This window comes from Chironomus tepperi, unplaced genomic scaffold (assembly GCF_022539635.2).
Source record: "Chironomus tepperi strain 1889 unplaced genomic scaffold, CSIRO-AGI_Ctep_v1 contig_261, whole genome shotgun sequence".
In the NCBI taxonomy this organism is placed as follows: Eukaryota; Metazoa; Arthropoda; class Insecta; order Diptera; family Chironomidae; genus Chironomus; species Chironomus tepperi.
Window position 1 is genome coordinate 952,498 of NW_027226383.1, and position 20,008 is coordinate 972,505.

Below are 20,008 nucleotides of genomic sequence, written 5' to 3' on the forward strand. Positions count from 1 at the left end.
TATTTTTATATTTTGCTTAATTCTTGCAGGATGAGTTTCGCTGAACCTGTCATTTCTCCTCAAACACCACTGTACTATGACAATCAAATTACTTACAAGTTTATGTTTTCCATCATTCCATTAAATTCATTTACATTAACATTATGTTGTTTAAAAAGCAATATTCATTGTTGATTGCATAATAAAATGCACAAAGAATTTTTAATTACATGAAATTAAAGTTTCATCAAAGAAAAGTACTTTGTAATTCATACGAAAAAAAAAAGCTCAAATGCACATACCAACCCACATTCATTCATACAATGAATCACAAAGGGCTCTTTTGCTGAGCTGAAAATTGAATTAGAATTAATTTTCGGTGAATTAAAAGGGAATTAGCATGCAAATTTTATGTACATAATTATTAATTTACAAAGGAATTTTTTTACTTTCAACAACATGCCATACATGCTTTCTCATTTTTATTTTATTCGTCTTCTTCCCCATGCATCGCATTGTCGCTTTTTTTTAACCATCTCTGTGATGTGAAATTTATGCTGTTAAGAATAAATTCTTTTTCATAAATTATTAATTTTTCCTTTATTTTCTTCAACAAGAAGCAATTTTTTTTTTGTGTCTCAAAAGTGATACAAGATGAGACACAAAAATTTCATTTACCACTTCTAGCTCACTTAAAAGGGTTCAACATGCTTTACATTACATACAAAAAAAGATGCACACAGTAATGAAAGAAGAAAGAATGAAATTAATGTTAAAAAATTTACAAGCAACAGAAGAGAAATTAAGATAAGCGATATCATTAGGGATAAAGAGAAATTTCATGTTGCTTTTTAATCTACAAAAGAGCGAAAATGAAGCTTGAAAATTAAGAAGAAGTTGAGTAAAAAAAATTTAAAAGTTTTGTTGGAAAGTTGGATGAAAATAAATTTGTGGGAGTGAGTTATATGGTCGAATAAATGGGGTAGATGACTCTGTTGTGGATGAAAAACATATTTATGGGTAATATTTTACTCTGTGTGAATTTATCTAATAAGATATTTGACTAAATAAGTCATGGAGAGTTGCTTAATTACTTAATTGTTTGCTTGATTGCTTACTTGAATAGCACAAATCGTTTAGTCGATCAAAAATTCGGTCAAAGCCGATTTGACTCTGATTTGGTGACGGATTCGGTTTCTAGCACAAATCTAGAGTCACGCTAGCTTCATTCCATGTTGTTTAATTTGATTTGAATTATATTTTATGCAAAATATCAAAATTAATGCTGCCTGTCTAGGTCTATCATCACCAACTAGGATATTTAAGGATATCTTCAAGCTTGATCGCTAGAAAACTAAAAATAATCTCCTAAATGATTTTATAGTTTATCCAGATCGACAAACTATCTTTTCCTTTCATTCAAGTCTCTCTCAAATTGAGCTGAGTACCGAAAAGAATTCAAGACAAATATTTCAAATAATTTAAATATCCAGCTCTCTAAAATTCAAAAATCCTCATCAAAAGCAGCATCATCAGACACACAAAATACAGTAAACACCTTAAGCATTGAATAATAAAAAAAATATGAAAATAAGAGGAAAAGTTCTCGTTTTGAACCGACATATAATGTGAAGAAATGTGACAACAAAGTACATTAAAAAAAGAAGAAAAAATAAACTTTTTCATTCTTCATCTCTCCTTTTCTGTGTATGAGTTAAAAGTTTTCTTTTTTACTGTATTTTAAAAAACACTTTTTAACTCACTCATTCGTTCACCGAAAGGTATTTTGGTGAGAGTTTTTTTCTAACTGAATATAACATTAGAAGCCCGTAGGTTGCAATTTTATCCTCACATATTTAAATTTCTTTCTACTTTTTTCATGCTAAAAGAGAGAGTAAACATCGATTTTATGTTCTTTCATGTATTTTTTTACGTGTGTGCACACCATGCAGAAAAAAAGAAGAAACATTTTTGTAGAAAGGAGGAAGCATAAAAATTAAAGATTACATTTTGTGTAAACATAATTTATTTATTTGATTAGAAGCGAAGAGATAAGAGTTTTTCAGATTTTCTCCCTTTTATTTTTTCTTACTTTTTACTTTATGCATAAACACATCGCCACAAAAATTTTCACTTCTTTATTTACCTCACGGCGTGTGTCGTGTATATGTTGTGTGTACATAAGCATATTTATTGGAAAATCTTTTTCAATTCGTAGCGAAAAAAGCGACATGAAAATAAAAAATTCATTTTTAAATTATCAGTGCGTAATAATACTTTGTGTGTATTTTTATGGTGCTGCTGTCTTTTTTCTTCCTTTTGAAGGGAGTCATTCAGCAATAAACAATTTTACGACTAGAGCATTTCTCATTATGCAACTTTACACTTCAATTTGCGAGTCACTCATCATAATCCGCTAAATTTACACAGAAATAAAAAATCATTCATTATTGTTGAGCCTATAAAAGTGTCGTCGAGGGTGTCAAAAAGGGGACGAGACTGTCACATAAAAATAGAACGACATATATATTTCGTTTTTATGCTCAAGGAAACAAAGTCATTTGCTGATAGATCTCATTTATTGCATGCCGCCCACCAAGTGCTATTGAAATCGTAAATTAAAAAAAATATTCTTCCCTACTTCCGATTTTGCAGGATATAAATATGTTAATTTAATTCCGCTAGAGTACATTCTCATTCTATTTATGTATTTAAAAATACGCCGTAATGAAAAATCAATTCATTTTACATCCAATCATGAGACACGACTCGATGAAAGGAAAAGAAAAAAAGAAGTCGAAGAAAATTTCTCAATTAGCGATAAAAAGCGAATCAATCGCATGAAATAAAGGAGGTGAAATTGCTATTACTTCCGATTCAAAAGCAGAAGTATATAATCATTATAAGCAGAAGGTAGCATGGGTAAATTAAAAATCAGGTTATCAAAAATCCAATCTACACACGAAGTTAAATTAAATGGCTTCTTCTTCTTACTTGCTTGCTTACTTTCTCATTTATGCCTTCCTTCCAAAAAATTTTTATATAAAATTAAATTCGATATCATTTTTTATGGATGTTTTTGTGTTCAGGGTTGGATTTTAAGGAGGATCAATAATTTTATTGGCATAAGCTAATGTTTATGATTTCTATGACTTATGATATTATGAAAATTGCAACTAATAAGCCCTGAATTTGCAATAATTCCAACCTTTCACTCCTGAATATATCCATAAATAAACAGGGAATGAAGCTGTAAACTCGAGCTAGGAGAATTGTATGTAAAACTGTGTATACATGATGATGGGAATGAGGGAAAGCCTTGTCGCCTCATAAAAATATACAATTTAATTTAAATGTATTTTTCTCTCGTCTCATATAAATATAAACGTATATACGTGATATATACATATTTCCCTTCCAAATTATACAGAGAAAGTTTAATTTTTCCTTTTTTTTAAAGCAGCAGGCAGCAAAAGGAAAAATTTTTTTTTTGTATATTTTACTCTCATCTGCCTTGATTATGTACACATTACAAGTCCTAAGTAAACATTAATTCATTTAATGGCTTCCTTTTCATATCGGCGCTCAATTTTCTTCATCTTTTCTCTCTTTTGAGCCTCGATACTCGGCTTTCTTCCTTCCTTTTATTTTATTTTAATTTTTTTTTTTTTTCGTTTTTCATTCTTCTTCATCATCATTTTCAGACGATGTGAAAAAAAAATTAATTCATGAATTAAAAAAAAAGCACGAAACAATTTTCATTTGAGTTTTTTCTGTAAGAAGATCTTAAGTTAACTGGTATGGCTGCTGCTTCTGCTTGTTGAAAAGGAATAATTTTCAATTATGTAATCAACAAAGCTCTTTCAATTGTTCAAAAAAAAGAGAGAATATTCAATATGCTTAAAAGTACTTTACATTACAAGCTATTGTATTCATTTAAATTAAATTTTCAATTAGGAATGAAAAGTGCTCGAGCTATAAGTTGATTTTTACTCAGTTTACTAAAATAATTATTATGTAATATTTGTTGAGTGAAAATTAAGGAATAAATTACATTTTTAAGACGTATAAGTAAGGGGGTTCAAGAAGGGCTTAATTGTAATTTTTAATGAAAATATAGAAACTTTGGTGAATTTCAGCATAAGATTCAAATTTCTTCAAACAATGTTTGAAACTTCTAATTTTCCTCCCGAAATCTCAAGTCCTACAGATCGATAACATTTCGACGACATGCAGCCGTCAGCAAAACTATCAAAAATGTTAGTTTATATCGCAAATTCAGCTCTTCATCTATCAAGAGATTGACATGGATGAGATTTAATTTAAAGTTCATATTTTCTCACAGAAAACTTCATCCCTATTTCTCATTTTCTTCAATTTTCCTTTTATTTGCCTTTAATTCTCGTTCTCTATTCAATTCAATCTAAATCATTTTTTTTTTCTTATCTTATGGGAGATAGTGTATGTATACGTACATCAACAAACGGCAGCTGTAGATCAGCGTACAAATAAATGACATGGCAATTTAAGGAGAGACCGAGAGGAGGATTTTAATTAAAGTGAATTGAGGGAAAGTTTTTCTTCTCATTATTTTCTTTCATCCACATCCACTCATTATGCCGAGCACTTACAACTTTCTTGTCTTGCTTCTTTTTTTGCGATTCGAAGGAGGGAAGCGTGGCCCAGGCTAAAAGTTGCTGACATTAAATATTTAAGACAGAATTGATTATGAATTATTTAGTGGCAATTCACATTAAGTAATGTTCGTTGTTGTCATTTTCTACTCTTTTACTTTCTATTCATCCCTTTATTTGCCTCGGGCTTTGGTATATATTCAACTCATTTCATTTATTCATTCATTATAGCCTCGTTGTCATTTTTTTGGTTCTTAAAAGGTATGAAAATTTTCTTTTTCATTCTTATGGCTAATTTTGTAATTGAAAATATCATCTTATGCTGTTTAGAGGCAATTCTAGAGAATTTTTAGATATTTTTTATTTTTAGAATGTATACTTAGGATTTTTGGGATGATTTTGGGATGCACAACTTAATAATTCAAATGTTGAGTAACTCCTACCATTAAGTAAACATTTTGACAATTTCATGCATGATTTACTACAACTTACCGGTAAATTTTTTGCAACTATCAACTTCCATCGTTATCATCATCATCATCATCCAACGCCGTGTCTTTTTTATCAAATTGATTGATATGCCTTTTAAAATTGACATGAAAAGAAACTTTTCTTCCTGTATATTTTACTGTGAAATGCGAAAAAGAAAGTTTAACGATCCATCTATATTCTTAGATGAAGGTCTTGTTAGTGTCAACAAATTTTCTCTCTCTACTTCTTCTTTCATCTTTTTCTCTAATGAAAAAATTTCATTCACTTTTCTTAAATGTTTGTGTGTGGTTTGATTCGTAGGAAATGAAAAACTTTCTTTTAAAGAAGTAATAGGAGGGTAAGAAAGTTTATTTCAACTGGTGATTTGATAAATTAAAAATTTATTTTTGGTTTCTGGCTTTTCTCTTTGAATTGTTTATGATGAGAGTGAGTGAGAATGTGAAAGTTTTTCTTTAATGTAAAAAGGTCTTGGTGACAAACATCGCAATTTAGTTTTTAAGAAAAGTTTTTTTATTGTTTAGAAATATTTTATGAGGTATTGAAGTTTTGAGTGAGGACAATTATTATTCTTTTATGCGGTCAGAATGATTTTATGACAATTTCCGGAGTGTCATGTATGAAAAATTCATAAAATTTAGAATTCATCCTGATTTGCTTCATTCAATTTAATTTTAAATTCAAACAAAATTCAATAAAATTAATTCAACTTTCAACCTTGAGTTCAACTACAAATACACTCCAGACGATTGAAATTCATGACTTCAAGTCAATCTTTCAACACTTTTTCTTGCATTTTTCCAACCGCACAATGAAATTTCCATTAAAAACTTTTTTCTTTCCTTTTCATTTTTCATTCTTTTCTGTCACACAATTCAAACAATATTCAATAACGATAATCATAATCGCTTCGAAATAATTGTCAGCAAAACATTTTGAATGCAATATTATTTTTTATCCTTTCTCCTTGTGCATTCAACGATAATCCATCGACTTTTTTTTTCTACATACTATATTTGTATTCAATCCATTTCTTCATGTTCAATTTCTTGTATTTCGCTTTAAGCCATTAAGCAGTTGATTTAAAATTCATTCATAGTACAAATCAAATCGAATTTAAGTTCAGATGTGTTTTGGTTCAAATATTCAGATGTGATGTTGTGTATGCGATGAGTTTGAATGATGAAATATAAAAAAAGAGGGAAGAGAAAGGTCATAAAAAGTCAGAGTGGAATGATTTAGATGAAAGTTTACGAGAGATTGATTGCCGATGAACTTAAGGTATTAGTGATTTTGTACATGAGAGGATTTTTGCATCCTTTGGATGGATAATCGGTCTGCTTTCTCTATTTTTTACTGATATTGAAGGAAACTATAGCAAATCGATATGTAGTTTGGATCATAATAATTTTCCTGTATGTGAACAATTTTTTCTACATCGTTATCCACTTCATCTTGCAATATTTCTAGTATCATAATATTATTTATGAGTATTGAGGTTGGAAGATTTGGTAGGTTTTGGAAGAAATTGGAATGCAAGGTGCAGCATTGTTTAAGTTATTAATTTAACAATATTTTAAGATTTTCCACCAATATTCTGAGCAAACGGAGAGGAAATGGCTAAAATCCAGGTCCTAGACAAGCAAGACTCTGACTTCAAGTCAGATTTCATGAAATCCGGCCTCGAATAAGAGTCAAGTCGACCTAAAGCTGGATTTTTGGCCATTTCTACGCCGTGTGCTCATTTAGAGTCTCTAGAAGAGTTTAATCTTCATCACTTGTTGGATGAGTTTCCAATTGAGAATCAAAAAACAAAATCAAGTCAATTTATGTCACCAGAACTAAATTATATTCTTGCATCTAAAAATCTAGTAAATTTTCAGTGAAAGTTTACCATTTGAAATTGTGATTTGATAGCAATTTAGATGCCAGAACATATCTCAACTCTAACAATGATCTGCATTCCAATTTTCAACAAAAATCTACCACATTTGTGCACCTCAATATCATATCAAGTTAAATTCTCATATATATTTCTTTCTTGTTGAAAAATATGCAACACAAACTCAAACTATGTTTTTTCTTGTTGTTATTTTTTTATTTTTATTTCAGATTTATACGAAAACGTGACTGCAGATTTATTTGAAGCTTTCACTAGTCATTTTACCAATACGTTTTGCTCAAATCAATTCATATCATAAAGAAAAAAAAGTATATATATATAATAATAATAAAAAAAATCGAAGAGAAGAACGAAGAAAACTAAACTTTATTTGAAAGATAATAAAAAAAATTGTGATGCTATCAAATACACGAGTATAGTTTGAGTTTAATCGATATTCAATTGGAGAAATTTAAAAAAAGATTATATTTTGTGAGACAAAAAAAAATATTTCAATTAAAAAAGAAATTTTTTGACTGTACAATAAGAATTTAGATAAATAATTAGAATTAAAAGTTAAACACTTAGAGCTTATCTCAATCAATGCAAAGAAAAGAGAAGTTATTTATAGTATAAAAGTTATAGAATCAATTTTTAAGATTTAAAAAAATTATCTCAATTAAATTTTTAACGCAAAATAAAAAATTAGATAAAAAAAAAGTTCCATAAAAACAACATCAAAAAGTGAGTGATTTTCGTCATCGAATTGTTAGACAAAATATATACGAACTTCCAGATCCTGTAATAGATCCTTCGACATCAAATTGTGTTGTAACCTTTCCATTTCAACAATATAACAAAACACAACACTTCAAATTACCGCACATTAAATTGCTATTCAGTTGAAAGAATCTATCAAGATCTATTGAAAGAGAAGTGATACACACGCCTCACACATAATAAGATATACAAAAAAAGTTATATAGAATATAAGTGAAAGAAATAAAAAATAATAAAAAAAACACAGTGAAAACGAGGAATCCTCACAAACACACACGCGCGTGCATTTATGAAATAACGTAAGGAAAAAAAATATCTAATAACTTTTTTTTGTGATGTTGTTTTTTTACTTACTTATACTTATTATATATCCCTCGTTTGTGTTCTCGTTGTTATTGAGCAAAAAAAAAATAAATTGATGCCTTTTGTAAATGTGATACAAAATCAATTTTTCTTTTTCTCAAACTCAAATATATACATTAGAGCGAAATTATTACGCCTCAATAAATTTTTGTTGTTGTTTAAAAAAGAAAGAAAGAAAGTAAAATTTAATGATTGAAACCTCATGCTTTCGATATCGTATCACATTTGAAGGTGACTCGTGTAATTTGTTCCTATTTTTTTGAGTTTTATTTTGTTTTTGTTTTTTTTTTGTACTTTTTAACATTGTCTCGATGTTCGTAAAGTTGTCGTGAGCCTATGTTCTTATTATTCTCACTGTATTAATTAAACATTTATTATAGACGTTCATAGAAATGATTTTTTTATTTGGATGTCTTTGCTGAAGTTCTTTAGCAATTTATTAAAAAAAGGTGTTTCTATGGTCAATGAACATTTTATGGACGTTAATATTGATTTTATTTTTGTTCGACATGGTTAGTACCTAAAATGGTTTACGTTAATAATCATTTAAACTTTTGTTATCAATTAGGTCAAAATTATGATTTTTTTAAATTGATTTGAACGTTATATTTTGACATTGTTTGGGATTTTTGATCTCATTAATTGAAATTGGAATCGACTTCAAGCTCTGTTGTGTTCTATGTCAATTTGAACCTTTTTGTTCTCGAAAATATCAAAAATTCATTCAAATTGCGCATTTCTGTCATCAAAAATTTCCTCAAAAAAACAGTAAACAAGCCGCAATAAAATTCAATAAATTACTGTCTCAATGAAAGACCATAAATAAGTTAATATTCAAGTCGTAAGAAGAAATGTCAGACATAAAATAAGGCCTGTAAGGTACAAACACTCCAATCATCATGACCATAATCTAGCATCAGAATTAATAAGTAGGATATTTATTGACGATAATGACTACTAAATATTTCATTATCAAATGCTACGTATCTGAGCTATAAAATGAAAATTTTGAGTGACATAATGAAATGAATGGTAAATGATGATAATTTGATGTTTATATCAATTAATCAATAATTTCTGGAAATGTTTCCTATTTCAACAATGGTATTGTTATTATTTTTTTCTATACAACCTCTCCCCTCCCTCCAATTCTCGCTTTCTGTTATATTTCATTATTTTGTGTAAGTGAAAATTAACAGCAACAATGAACATGAAGGAGAGAAGCCTCATATAATTAATGAGATATCTATTTTCCATTTTAATTTCATTCGCTACCGTAGAAATTTTCTCATTCATCAAAATCATTTAATTAATTAAAAGAGACATTCGAAACATAAACATTTCATTTCAAACTGTAAATTGAATTAAAATGAACTTTTTCCTTCTCCTTTTTTGAGACTTTTGCTCTCATTAAAAGTTTTATTCTTGTTTCGAGTTATTTGACTTTTTTGGGTTGAAATGATGATGCTTTCGGTCATTTATTTTGACATTAAATGGGACATTGTAAAGATGTTTTTGATGCTTGAGTTTTGAACTTTTTAAGACACTTTTAGAGTTTTCTCTCAGAGCTTGAAATCGAATCGACTTAAGTTGACTTTTTAAACTAAAATTCAAGTTGATTTCCAGATCTGATTAGGATTTAAGGTAAAAAAGTTAAATTTATCTATACAGACTTTAAACAAACCTTTTCGGTTTCCGAATTTAACAATTCGTTAAAATACTCTTCACGAAAATTAAAAATCCAAATTTTCTTCCAATTCAATAATTGAGATAATCAGCATTTCCATCAAAAGACTTATAAACATCATTTAAAAAATCCGCTTCGTCATGATTTTCCATTCATATTCTCTATTATTAGTCGGCAAACATTTTTCTTCAATCAAATCAATCAAAATTGAAGCAATTATTATTCAATTCAGTTCAAAAAATGCAAACCGAAAAGTTTCAGATTCCATCAAATTGAAATCTCAATTTAGCTTCTGCAAATCTCACAAAAAAAGAAATATTCTGAATGAGAATTCTTTTCACTCACGAATTATATTCAATAGTCAATTAAGTTATTAACTTTTTCAACTCATTCCAATCCACTCTTTATGGTTCACTTCCAACTCCCTGCTGAATACACTTAATTAATAAAAAAATATTTCAACTTTCTTTTCCATCCTTTTCAAATAAAAAAATAAAAGTTCATTCTGTCTTTTTCCTGCAAACAGCATATACGTTCACATAAAATATAGAATAATGAAATCGGAAATAAAAGGAAAGAGGAAGAAACTTTTTTTTTGTGCTCATTATAAATTGATGAATTAGAATTTTTTTTCCTTCCTACTCTTTCAGAATTTTGTTTCTTTCTTTTGGTGCTCTTTCAATAAAATTTTATTTCTATTTTCTTACTGTCCATTTTCCTATTATTAATTTCATTTACTCACCCTATCTCCATGTAGATCATCTACATGTTATTCATTTCTTTCAATAATAATAAAGAGGAATTGTCCTTATAACTGCTGAGAGGGCTATGCAGGGTTGGCTTCTTAGTTTTACTAAATTTTATTGAATTTCTGGAAGCTATCAGCGCTTGAAATTGGCTAAAATGTTAAAATATCATATGGAGTCGAGATAACAATTTAGCCCCATTTCCATACAAATTCCAAGTCGACTTCGAGCTCCGGAAGTCAATTTCATTAAAATCAATCTGAAAACCTTTCAATCAATTACTAACTACTTCCACCCCTTCAAAAAAACAGTCCCACCACGACAAAAACAATACGACATTCTAACTGTCACAGTGGTCATCAATATCATTCCTTAATGAGGGGTTATTGCTTTAAGTCATTTTTAATTTTTTTTTTCTGAAATGCCCACAAGCAAGCAACGACATAACGAACAAAAAGACAGAAGAAAAAAATTATTAATAAAAAGAATAGAAAGGTTCATAATATCGATTTTTCCTTTTCTTTTTTATCATACGATGACGATAAATGTCCACCAGTTTTACCTTGACTATCCTTTTTATATACATAATGTTACCGATAACACACAAACAAAGTGAACTTCACATACTAGTCAATAATAGTAGTAATGATGATATAAATATTTCTGTCCATTTTTTTCTTCTCTTTGTCCATGTCTCCGTACATATTTGATTCAATTATGAATGTTACGTTCGAAATCATTTTCTTATTTTTCCCTTTATTTTGTCTTCTTCTTTATTCAATTTATCGATGATGGTCAGATCTATATAAATATATATATATATATATATATATATATATATTTATTGAAAAGGAAGCAAACAAACCGAATGCCAGTGCATAATACACATACATGTATATGAAATGATAGATATTACATTAAAGGGGATACTTGAAGAGAATGGAAGTAGAAAAAAAAACGTATATCAGTAAATAAACGGATCGTAAACGACATGTTGTGGAAAAAGAACAGCAAGACCAAAAAGAAAAAATCAATAAAGACACCACTCAATTTGAAATGTGCGTATTCGTATACCGAATAAAAAAAAAATCGAAATAAATGTGAATGCCGTGCGCCGTATGTGAAATTTTACCCATTTTACGATGTTATATCAATTTGTATCAGACGAATGTTCTATGTGGTTTATTCATAGGAATGAAACATAAGAAACTGAAGAAGAACAATAGCGAAAGTGAGTGTATTAAGTAAGCCATCGACATTTCTGTCTTCGTTTTTCTTCTGCTTCAAATCACACACTTTATTAGAAAACAATTTTCAATTCCATCGCATCTTCAAGTTCACCGAAACTATAGTGAACGATAATATTGAGGAAAACCTGATATTGGATTGAAAAGTTTCCTGTTTTTATTCTTCTTCACTTTCTTCCGCTTTCTCTCTTTTTGCTCGATATTGCGTGAAGTGAATTTTTCCTTTCTTACTTAATTCTACCCTACTATTATTGTTGAAAATGAGGAAATAAAATTTTTTTTTTTTCCCTTCTTGCAGATTGGGGAGGAATTTTCTTGACTTCCTTTCGTTAGAATTAGTAATTTTGTTATTTATTCTTTAAGAGTCTCTTTAGGAGTTTTTTAAAAAATTAGGTGAATGAGTGGGTTTTTATGGGTGACTTTTTTAATGTTTTTCCACTAATTTCACTAAAAATCTTGTCAAAATTTGATAAAACCACCAAAAAAGTCAACAAAAAAACCTCAAAAATTCTGAAAAAATTTAATCTCTAAAGTCCAAGCCAATCTTAAAGTCTGCTACCACCCCCCTTCATAATACAGTCAAAATCTACCCCAAACAATATTAACCAAAAAATGTTCCAACAATAAATTCTCATTCACGAAAGGTTAAGCACTTTCTGATGATTATAGGTGGACTAAAACCAGAATTCTGTATTTTTCGATCATGTAGGGATTATTTTCATCTACAACGAGGCTATTTATAGCAAATAGTTGCAATAATACCACACAATCTATCCCCTCTAATAATGCCCATGAAAATTTAAAAGTTAAAATCATGCCAACCTACATAATACATGAGAACAGAAGAGAAAATATTTAAATTGATGTTGGATTAAAGGGATTTAAGCTTTAAATTTTACTAGAAAAATAGAATAGAAGGAGCAAATTCATGCTTATCACATTAAAGCCATACATAAGAAGAGAGAGAAAAAATCTGATTTCAATGTTCTATTTTTCAACTCACAAAATGTGTGTATATATGTACAAAATATAATAATATACATAAAGTAAAGTCATTTAGTATGAAAAATAAACCACATACATATACAGACATCAGCTTCAGGGATGGGTCGTTATCAATGCTACTGATGTGCGTACATTTCTACCTTCTCTTTCCATTTCTGTCTCTCCTTTCCTTCTGGCTGAATCTGCAACCGAATTATATTTAAAATTCAAAGAGTGTTTCATGCTCTCGTTCTCCTTTACGAATAAAGTAACCTTTTTTTTTACCCATTTGAGATTACTTCCAATTCATACTTTCTAGGTTGCCTCAATTATACCACGCACATAAAGCAGAGATGATGGTTTTTAAAGGGAATAAAAAGTAGGAATAAAGGAGATGAATACTGAAAGATTTCAATGGGAGGACAGCAGAATGTGAATTTCGAGTTAGTTTTTTTGATTGGGTTCATTACACGCTTGATGAAATTTTAAAGACTTTTTTATGTGATTGCCTTGAATTTTATGAAATTTTGGTTCGCTTTCAACTTCAACACCAACATCAGAACTTTTTTAAAGATTTCGCAACCCTTGCGTAGTCCACATACATTACTAATTCCAATATTGTGAAGGATTATAAACCTACTTAATTTTCTGCAACTGTGAATTTTCCATTCATTCATTTTACTCATTCACACAATTTTTCAACCTTTTTCGTTTTAATTTCCTTCTTCTTTTTCCTCCCTCCATGATGCTTCAATTTCTAATTTCACTCATGTGCTTCTCTCGAATATGTGTACTCATCTATTATTCGATAAATATAGATTTTTTTTTGGCTTTTGTTTGGCTACTTATATAGTATTTTTGGTCTATTTTTATAATGTGCGTGGGGGTAATGTTTACATGAAAATTCGTAGTGGAAATTAAAATAGAAATCGATTACTTTTGTTAAAGGTTATTGAGGGTTTAAGTCTCATGATTTGATATTGATATATTTGTAACTAAACTTTATGTTTCATTTGAAATACGTCAAAATTGGTATCTTATTAATGTTATCTGTCTGTTGCATTTATGACATCATCAGAACAAAGAAAAAAATATGTTTAAGACAGACGTAATAATTCTCACAATATTAAGCATAGAAAAATAAAGTCATCAAAATGATAAGCTGGTCTTTAATATTACATACATTGCATCTCTTATTTTACTCGTTTTTGTTATAAATCGAAATAAAAATTGTTTCAATGTTGTTGCAATTGTTAGAATAGAAAGAAGCATTTTATTTTTATATATATATTTTTTTTGAATTGAAGTATTTTTTATATAACAATTTTGTTTATGTATTTTTACATTGTGATTGTGATGTGGAAAGCTGCAGATGAAGTTTATGGATCTAAAAAAAAATTATTTTGTTTTCTTTCATTGAATGATTTTGTTATTTTGTTTCTGTGGATATTCATTGTTGTTCGTTTATTTCGTATAAATATGAAATATGAAGCGTTATCAGCATGAAAACATAAAAAGCTTTTAAGTGCCACAAATTTTTTATTCATTTTCGTTTCAATTGTGGAACTTGTGATGAGTTGTCAACGTAGTTTTGAAGTTTTTTGGTGATTTTTGGTAAAATAAATTGAAAATTTGAACTTAATCTGTTTATTTTTGAATAAAGCTTGAAGTCGACTTAGAATTTGTGTGAAAAGGTCGATTCAAGTCGACTCGACTTCATTTAAAATTCACGACATTTTTTAACTCTGTTTTTGATCAAGAATTCTTAAATAAATCACAAAACAGCTTTTAATTCAATTATATTTTTCAATATAATCCAACAAGTTTGTCAGAATAAAGAAAAAAAAAAGTCCATTCAATCATAAATCAAAACTGAAAAGAACTAGAAGGTTAAATGGATTACAACACTATTGTTGCTATATCTAATAATAGATGCACAATAGTGACAAAGCTGTTAAGTAGAAAAATATCAAATTATACTTTGTCGATTTAAATGACACAATTGAATTTAAATAATTTACAAAGTGAAGTAAATTGATATTTAAGTTCAGGTTTTCTATTTTCCATGTCAGTTTAACGACCATAATCACAAACTTAATATAGTGATTTCAAATAATTCAAAAGCTGAAATTGAATTAAAGCTTTAAATTGCTGATAACGCTTAACAACAACTAGGTTCTGTATTTTAGTCCCCAATTCTGTCTGCCTATTTACCAGAATTGTTATTTTGCCTACATTAAATCCAAAATTAATCGTATTTAAATATGATGAAATTTAGTTTAATCTTATAACTTTATAGATTTAATACAAATTTGAAATTTATGGAAATTGATAATCTAGTGTCTTTTCCAAATGTCCTAAAATTGAACATTTCAAGCATGATGAACAAAAATTTTTATTATTTTTAAAATCCCCACCTCAATAACTCCTTTTAAAACTTTTAATTGAACTCAATAAAATACTTTATTGTAAAATTCTCATCTCACTTAGCAATTGAGTGAAACAAAAGAATTTTTGTGACAAAAAAAGAATTCACATAAATTCCAGTTGAACAAAAAAAAAAAGTTAAATCTAATTAGTCTTTCAAAAACCAAGAATCCATAAAATGTCTTTTATAAAAAAAATTAAATTCTTTCATGCTTCAGAAAAAGACATCAAAGAGATAAAAATAAAAATATTCTCTTTTTATATCAGTTTCCAAAAATATTATCAATCTTATTTAAAAAAAAATTCCAATTTATTTTAAAGAGAGTAAAGCAAAATTCTAATTATTGTGTTTTTTCTTTTTTCTTTTCTTTTTTATGTGTAATTGGCAACAAAATAAAAAAAAACATTTTTGTTCATAAACCGCACCAAAAAATAAAAAATTTATTTAAAAAAAAAAATTCATCGAAAATAAAAAAAAATTAAATATATCCCGTAATCCTCATCATTATCAACCACTACCACCACCAAAATATTTGCCTCTGTCATTTTTTTTTCATATGTGCCTTGTGTATTTTTTTTATGTGTTAAATATGAACTGCCTTTGCCTCTGTCTCAACGGGGAAAAAAAACGTGTTTTTTATTAAATTCCCATGATCTCATGTTGTTGATGAATAAAACATATCATTTTCATATTCCATTTCCATTTCCCTTTAATCTCTTAATTTATTTATTTTTACTCTTATCCACACATCCACAAATTCATACATATATCATAAACACTTCAAATGGTATAATTTCTCATTTCCCCAAAAAAAATATAACATATTACATTATTTATGATTATCTCCGTTTAATGTCTCTATCAATCTACTTCAAAACATTTTTACAATAACAACATGAAATGTTTTCTTCCTCCTGCTTTTTCCAATAAATTTTCCCTTGTCTTGCTATAATTCAACTGTAAATGAACAATTTCTCATCATCATATTGAATCCATACCTGAATATTCTATTTATGATGTGTTGAAAAATATGAAAAAAATTCCCTCAAAAAAAAAAAAATAATTAGACCGAAAACTTTTTGTTGGTATGCTCAGTAAGCAACAAAATGAAGAGGATGTGAGACAACTGTTCAACAGATTTGGAACAATTGAAGAGTGTACTATTTTACGAGGACCTGACGGCGCAAGTAAAGGTATGTTTAACACTATTTTATTTAGTTTTTCTTTTGCACACACACAAGTGATAAAAAAAAGTATTTTTTAGTGAAAGTGAATGAAATTTTTTCTTTTTTTTAATATCTATTTAGAGTTTGAATTTGCATGCAATCAATTTAAAAGTTACTTTTTATCACAACAATAGCAACAAATAAGCAACCCCTTTTATAAAATTATTTGCATACCTAACATTTTTATCGATAATAACAACAAACCAGCTCGACGATCTGAGATTTTTTTCACTTATTGGAATTAAATTTTTTAAGGGAAAAAGGTTTAAGGTGTTGTAATTTAAAGGGTTTGATGGGCAAGGATGGGATGTAAATGATTAAATTGTAGTTTTTGAGGTTTTTATTGGATTTTATCGACATTTTTGCTTAAAATTTAGCTTATTCGTAGTTTAACATTGAGGATGCTTTCTCAATGTCCGGATCGTCTTCTGAGATTCCGGAAAATCATATTTTGGAATAATCATCAAGCCGGCTAAATGTCCTACCGAATCCCAGCTTCTAACCAACCTTATATCGGTTTAGTGTTGAAGACTTTCTGTTATGCTTCTCGACACTCTCATTAATGAACACTAAATAATAAGAAACATCGATTTTTCTGAGCTTAATTCACAATATCTGTTCCTAAAATCTGCCACGAGTTCCAAATTCTACAATCAATACTTCCTCAATCGAAAAACTTCCTCATCATCGTCATCGTCCTACACACAAAATTTAACAACTGCAATAAAAGCCTGTGGCTCGATAATCAATGAAAAACAGCTTAAAAGTCAAAATCGATACCTCAAAGTATTAAACCAAATGAAAATTTCTCTCCATCCGCTCAACAAATCAATGCTAAAATTCTGATTTATTTGATAAAATCTTCACAAAAAAAAAGAAAACAACTTTGTAAAGAAAACTACATTTAATGTAACAAAATTACATAGCCGAAAAATGTAATCTTCCTAACAACTTTGCAAGAAAATCTGAATCAGCAATAAAACAAAAAGAAAAAAAAAAAGTACAAAAAACTTTAGTAAATCTTTAAAAAGAAGAGAAGAATGAAAGGAGAGATAAATTCATTTTTATTCTTTTGCATAAATAGAGAACATAGTAAAGAAGAAAGTCTGTAATCAATGGCTTTTCGACCGACCAATATAATGCAATAAAATCTCATTTCGCACAACTTTTTTTCTCTTTTTTGTGCAGAAATAAATGAAATAATTTTTTGAAGAATGAGGATTGAAGAGATGTTTAAGGGATTGTGATGGAATCAAAGGGGAAAATTTGGGAATAAGACGCAGTTTTGATTCGAATTTGGCAATTTTGATCGTTTTGAATCACATTTTGAGCCTTATTACTTTATGCAGTTAGTTCTGATTCTCGAATTTGCCAAAAAGTCTGCCAATACTTACTTACAAACTTAAAGATCAGCTGTGATCCATAGATTCTCTAATTTAACGTCTAAAACTTGATTTACCGCTGACTATCCTTTCCCAATTGACAACACCAAGTCATAATTTGAAACAAAAGACAAACTAGCAATATTTCCCCATTTTCACATCGATTCTTGCTCACAAAAAATCAAAGGAATGGACGAAAGAAAAAGGAAACTAATAAAAAAGGTTTTTTTCTTTTCTTCATCATCTCCTCCTTGTTACTTGTAACAAAGAAACAACAAAGTTTTCTTTATCTATTTTGGCTTTTATGGATTTTTCTCATCTCTCTTTCATTCCTTTATAACCATCATCACCACCATCATCATCATCATAGTTCATTGGTTACGTTCTTCTTTTTTTTATGTTTTTCGGGATGGATAAATCGACACATTTATACTTACATTGATTCCCGTAAATTTTCTTGATTACTGAGGACGGCTGAATGTGAAAATAATAAGAACAAGATGAAAAAAAAAAGGTTTATACCCCTTTTTTATATGCTTTTATGTTCAGTTTACTTTTCGGAATGTTTTTCAATTCAATAAATTGAGAATCTCTGACTCTCTCACCTTGGTACTTTCTCAAATTTAATTTACGAAATTGTGTAATAACTTAGTGAAGAAAAGAAGAAAAGTTGGAAGGTAAAAAGATTGAGTATTTTTCGAAAAAAACAAACTAAAAAGGGACAAATTGATGAGATTCATTTGAATGTTGATTGAAAATTCAATTATCTTATTTGGTTTCGTTTCTATGGAACTTCATTCATCATTTATTTAGGTGAATTTGGTCAAATTGAGTTGATTATGGCAAAAAAGTTTGTTTATTTTTGTGAAAAATATGGAGAAAATTTTTAGTTTAATTTTGGAAGTTTTGAAGAGAAATGAAGTTAATATTTTGACTCATTTCACATTCCTTTAAGAGTTTCTTTAACAAAATCTTAAATTTTCCTCCACCAATACGAGACCTCCTCTCTAAAGTCCCCATTTAATAGGACATTATCTAGATCAAATCTCCAGAGACAAACTCAAAACAGAACACGAAAAAATCATCATTCAATCTCATCATTATGCTCACTTTAATTAAGAAAGTCTCATTTCATTGAGAAGAAACAAGAATTAACTCAACAAAAGAAAAAGTTTGTGCTTGTACAAAATTAAATCATTTTCGTTGTCCCTTGGCAAAAATTTCTTTTCTGTGTCTTTAAAACAAAAAAAAATGTATAAAAGGAAAGAAAAGTTCGAAGAAGACATCATAATAATAATCTACTTTATCTTTAATCACATTTCGCAACCGAAAGCATCGTGCCGTTACTGTGTGAGGATATAAAATTATAAAAAAAAAATTTTTGTGAAAGAAATAGAATTAATGCCCAGTCATGCGTCGAATATGTAATGCCCAATTATTGATAGCAATTAAGTTATAGAAAGGCATTAAAGGAATAACAAGAAAGTGTGGATGAGGGGAGTAAAAAAAATCGTGATCGAGAAATTTATTCAAATTATAATTTTATTTCACGGGAAAATCACTGAAAGCCATTTTTTGTCTTCATTTTCTCGCCATTCTCTTGACACAAATTGAATTATCCTCATTTTTTCCTTCTCTTACTTTATTTTTTTACAATGTCTCATCATCATCGCTCTTTCTCCATTCTATTTTCCTTCCCATTCATTCATAAGGATTATTTTTGGAGAAAAATGTATCTGATCTGCCTTTTGTGTATCGCATGAAGTAATGGCAACGGAAAATTGAGAGATGATGATGATGCTCTCTCACTTCTATGACTTTGGTCTTGGGTGACTTGAAATAAACTTTTTTGATGTCAAAATTGTGGAATATTAGGCTCATTTTGGAGTTTATTTACATATTTCAAGTGTAAATGAATAGTTTTTAGGAGCAATTGACCCAATTTGTTGAATTGTGTCCTTAATTTCTGACATGCAATTATGCCATCATCTCATCACTGTTCGAAATTGCCTGTGCCCGGTTTTTTAGATGTATGCTTGGTTTTGGCTACCTAGAGGTCACCCATTAAGTATATTATAGAGTATATTCTAGAAATAAACCCATATTTTGAATCTGTTTACTGAAAAATTTCAAATTAAACTCAAATTCATCAAAATGCGTCTCATTCCACAACCCCCACTG

General features: G+C 28.7%; 1 protein-coding gene across 18 annotated transcripts in view; it reads left to right on the forward strand.

Moving 5' to 3' along the window:
• The window catches only part of bru3 (bruno 3), a 286,566-nt gene that overhangs the window by 217,935 nt on the left and 48,623 nt on the right, over positions 1-20,008 (forward strand). For 12 of the 18 annotated variants that reach the window (XM_070641954.1, XM_070641960.1, XM_070641959.1 and 9 more), the window contains one exon: positions 16,287-16,412. The exons of 5 other annotated variants lie outside the window; for them this stretch is intronic. In XM_070641954.1, coding sequence (XP_070498055.1) covers positions 16,287-16,412 — 126 coding nt within the window. Of the gene's footprint in view, positions 1-7,574; positions 8,064-16,286; positions 16,413-20,008 lie in introns of those variants that run through there. One more of the 18 variants, XM_070641968.1, reaches the window with a different exon arrangement.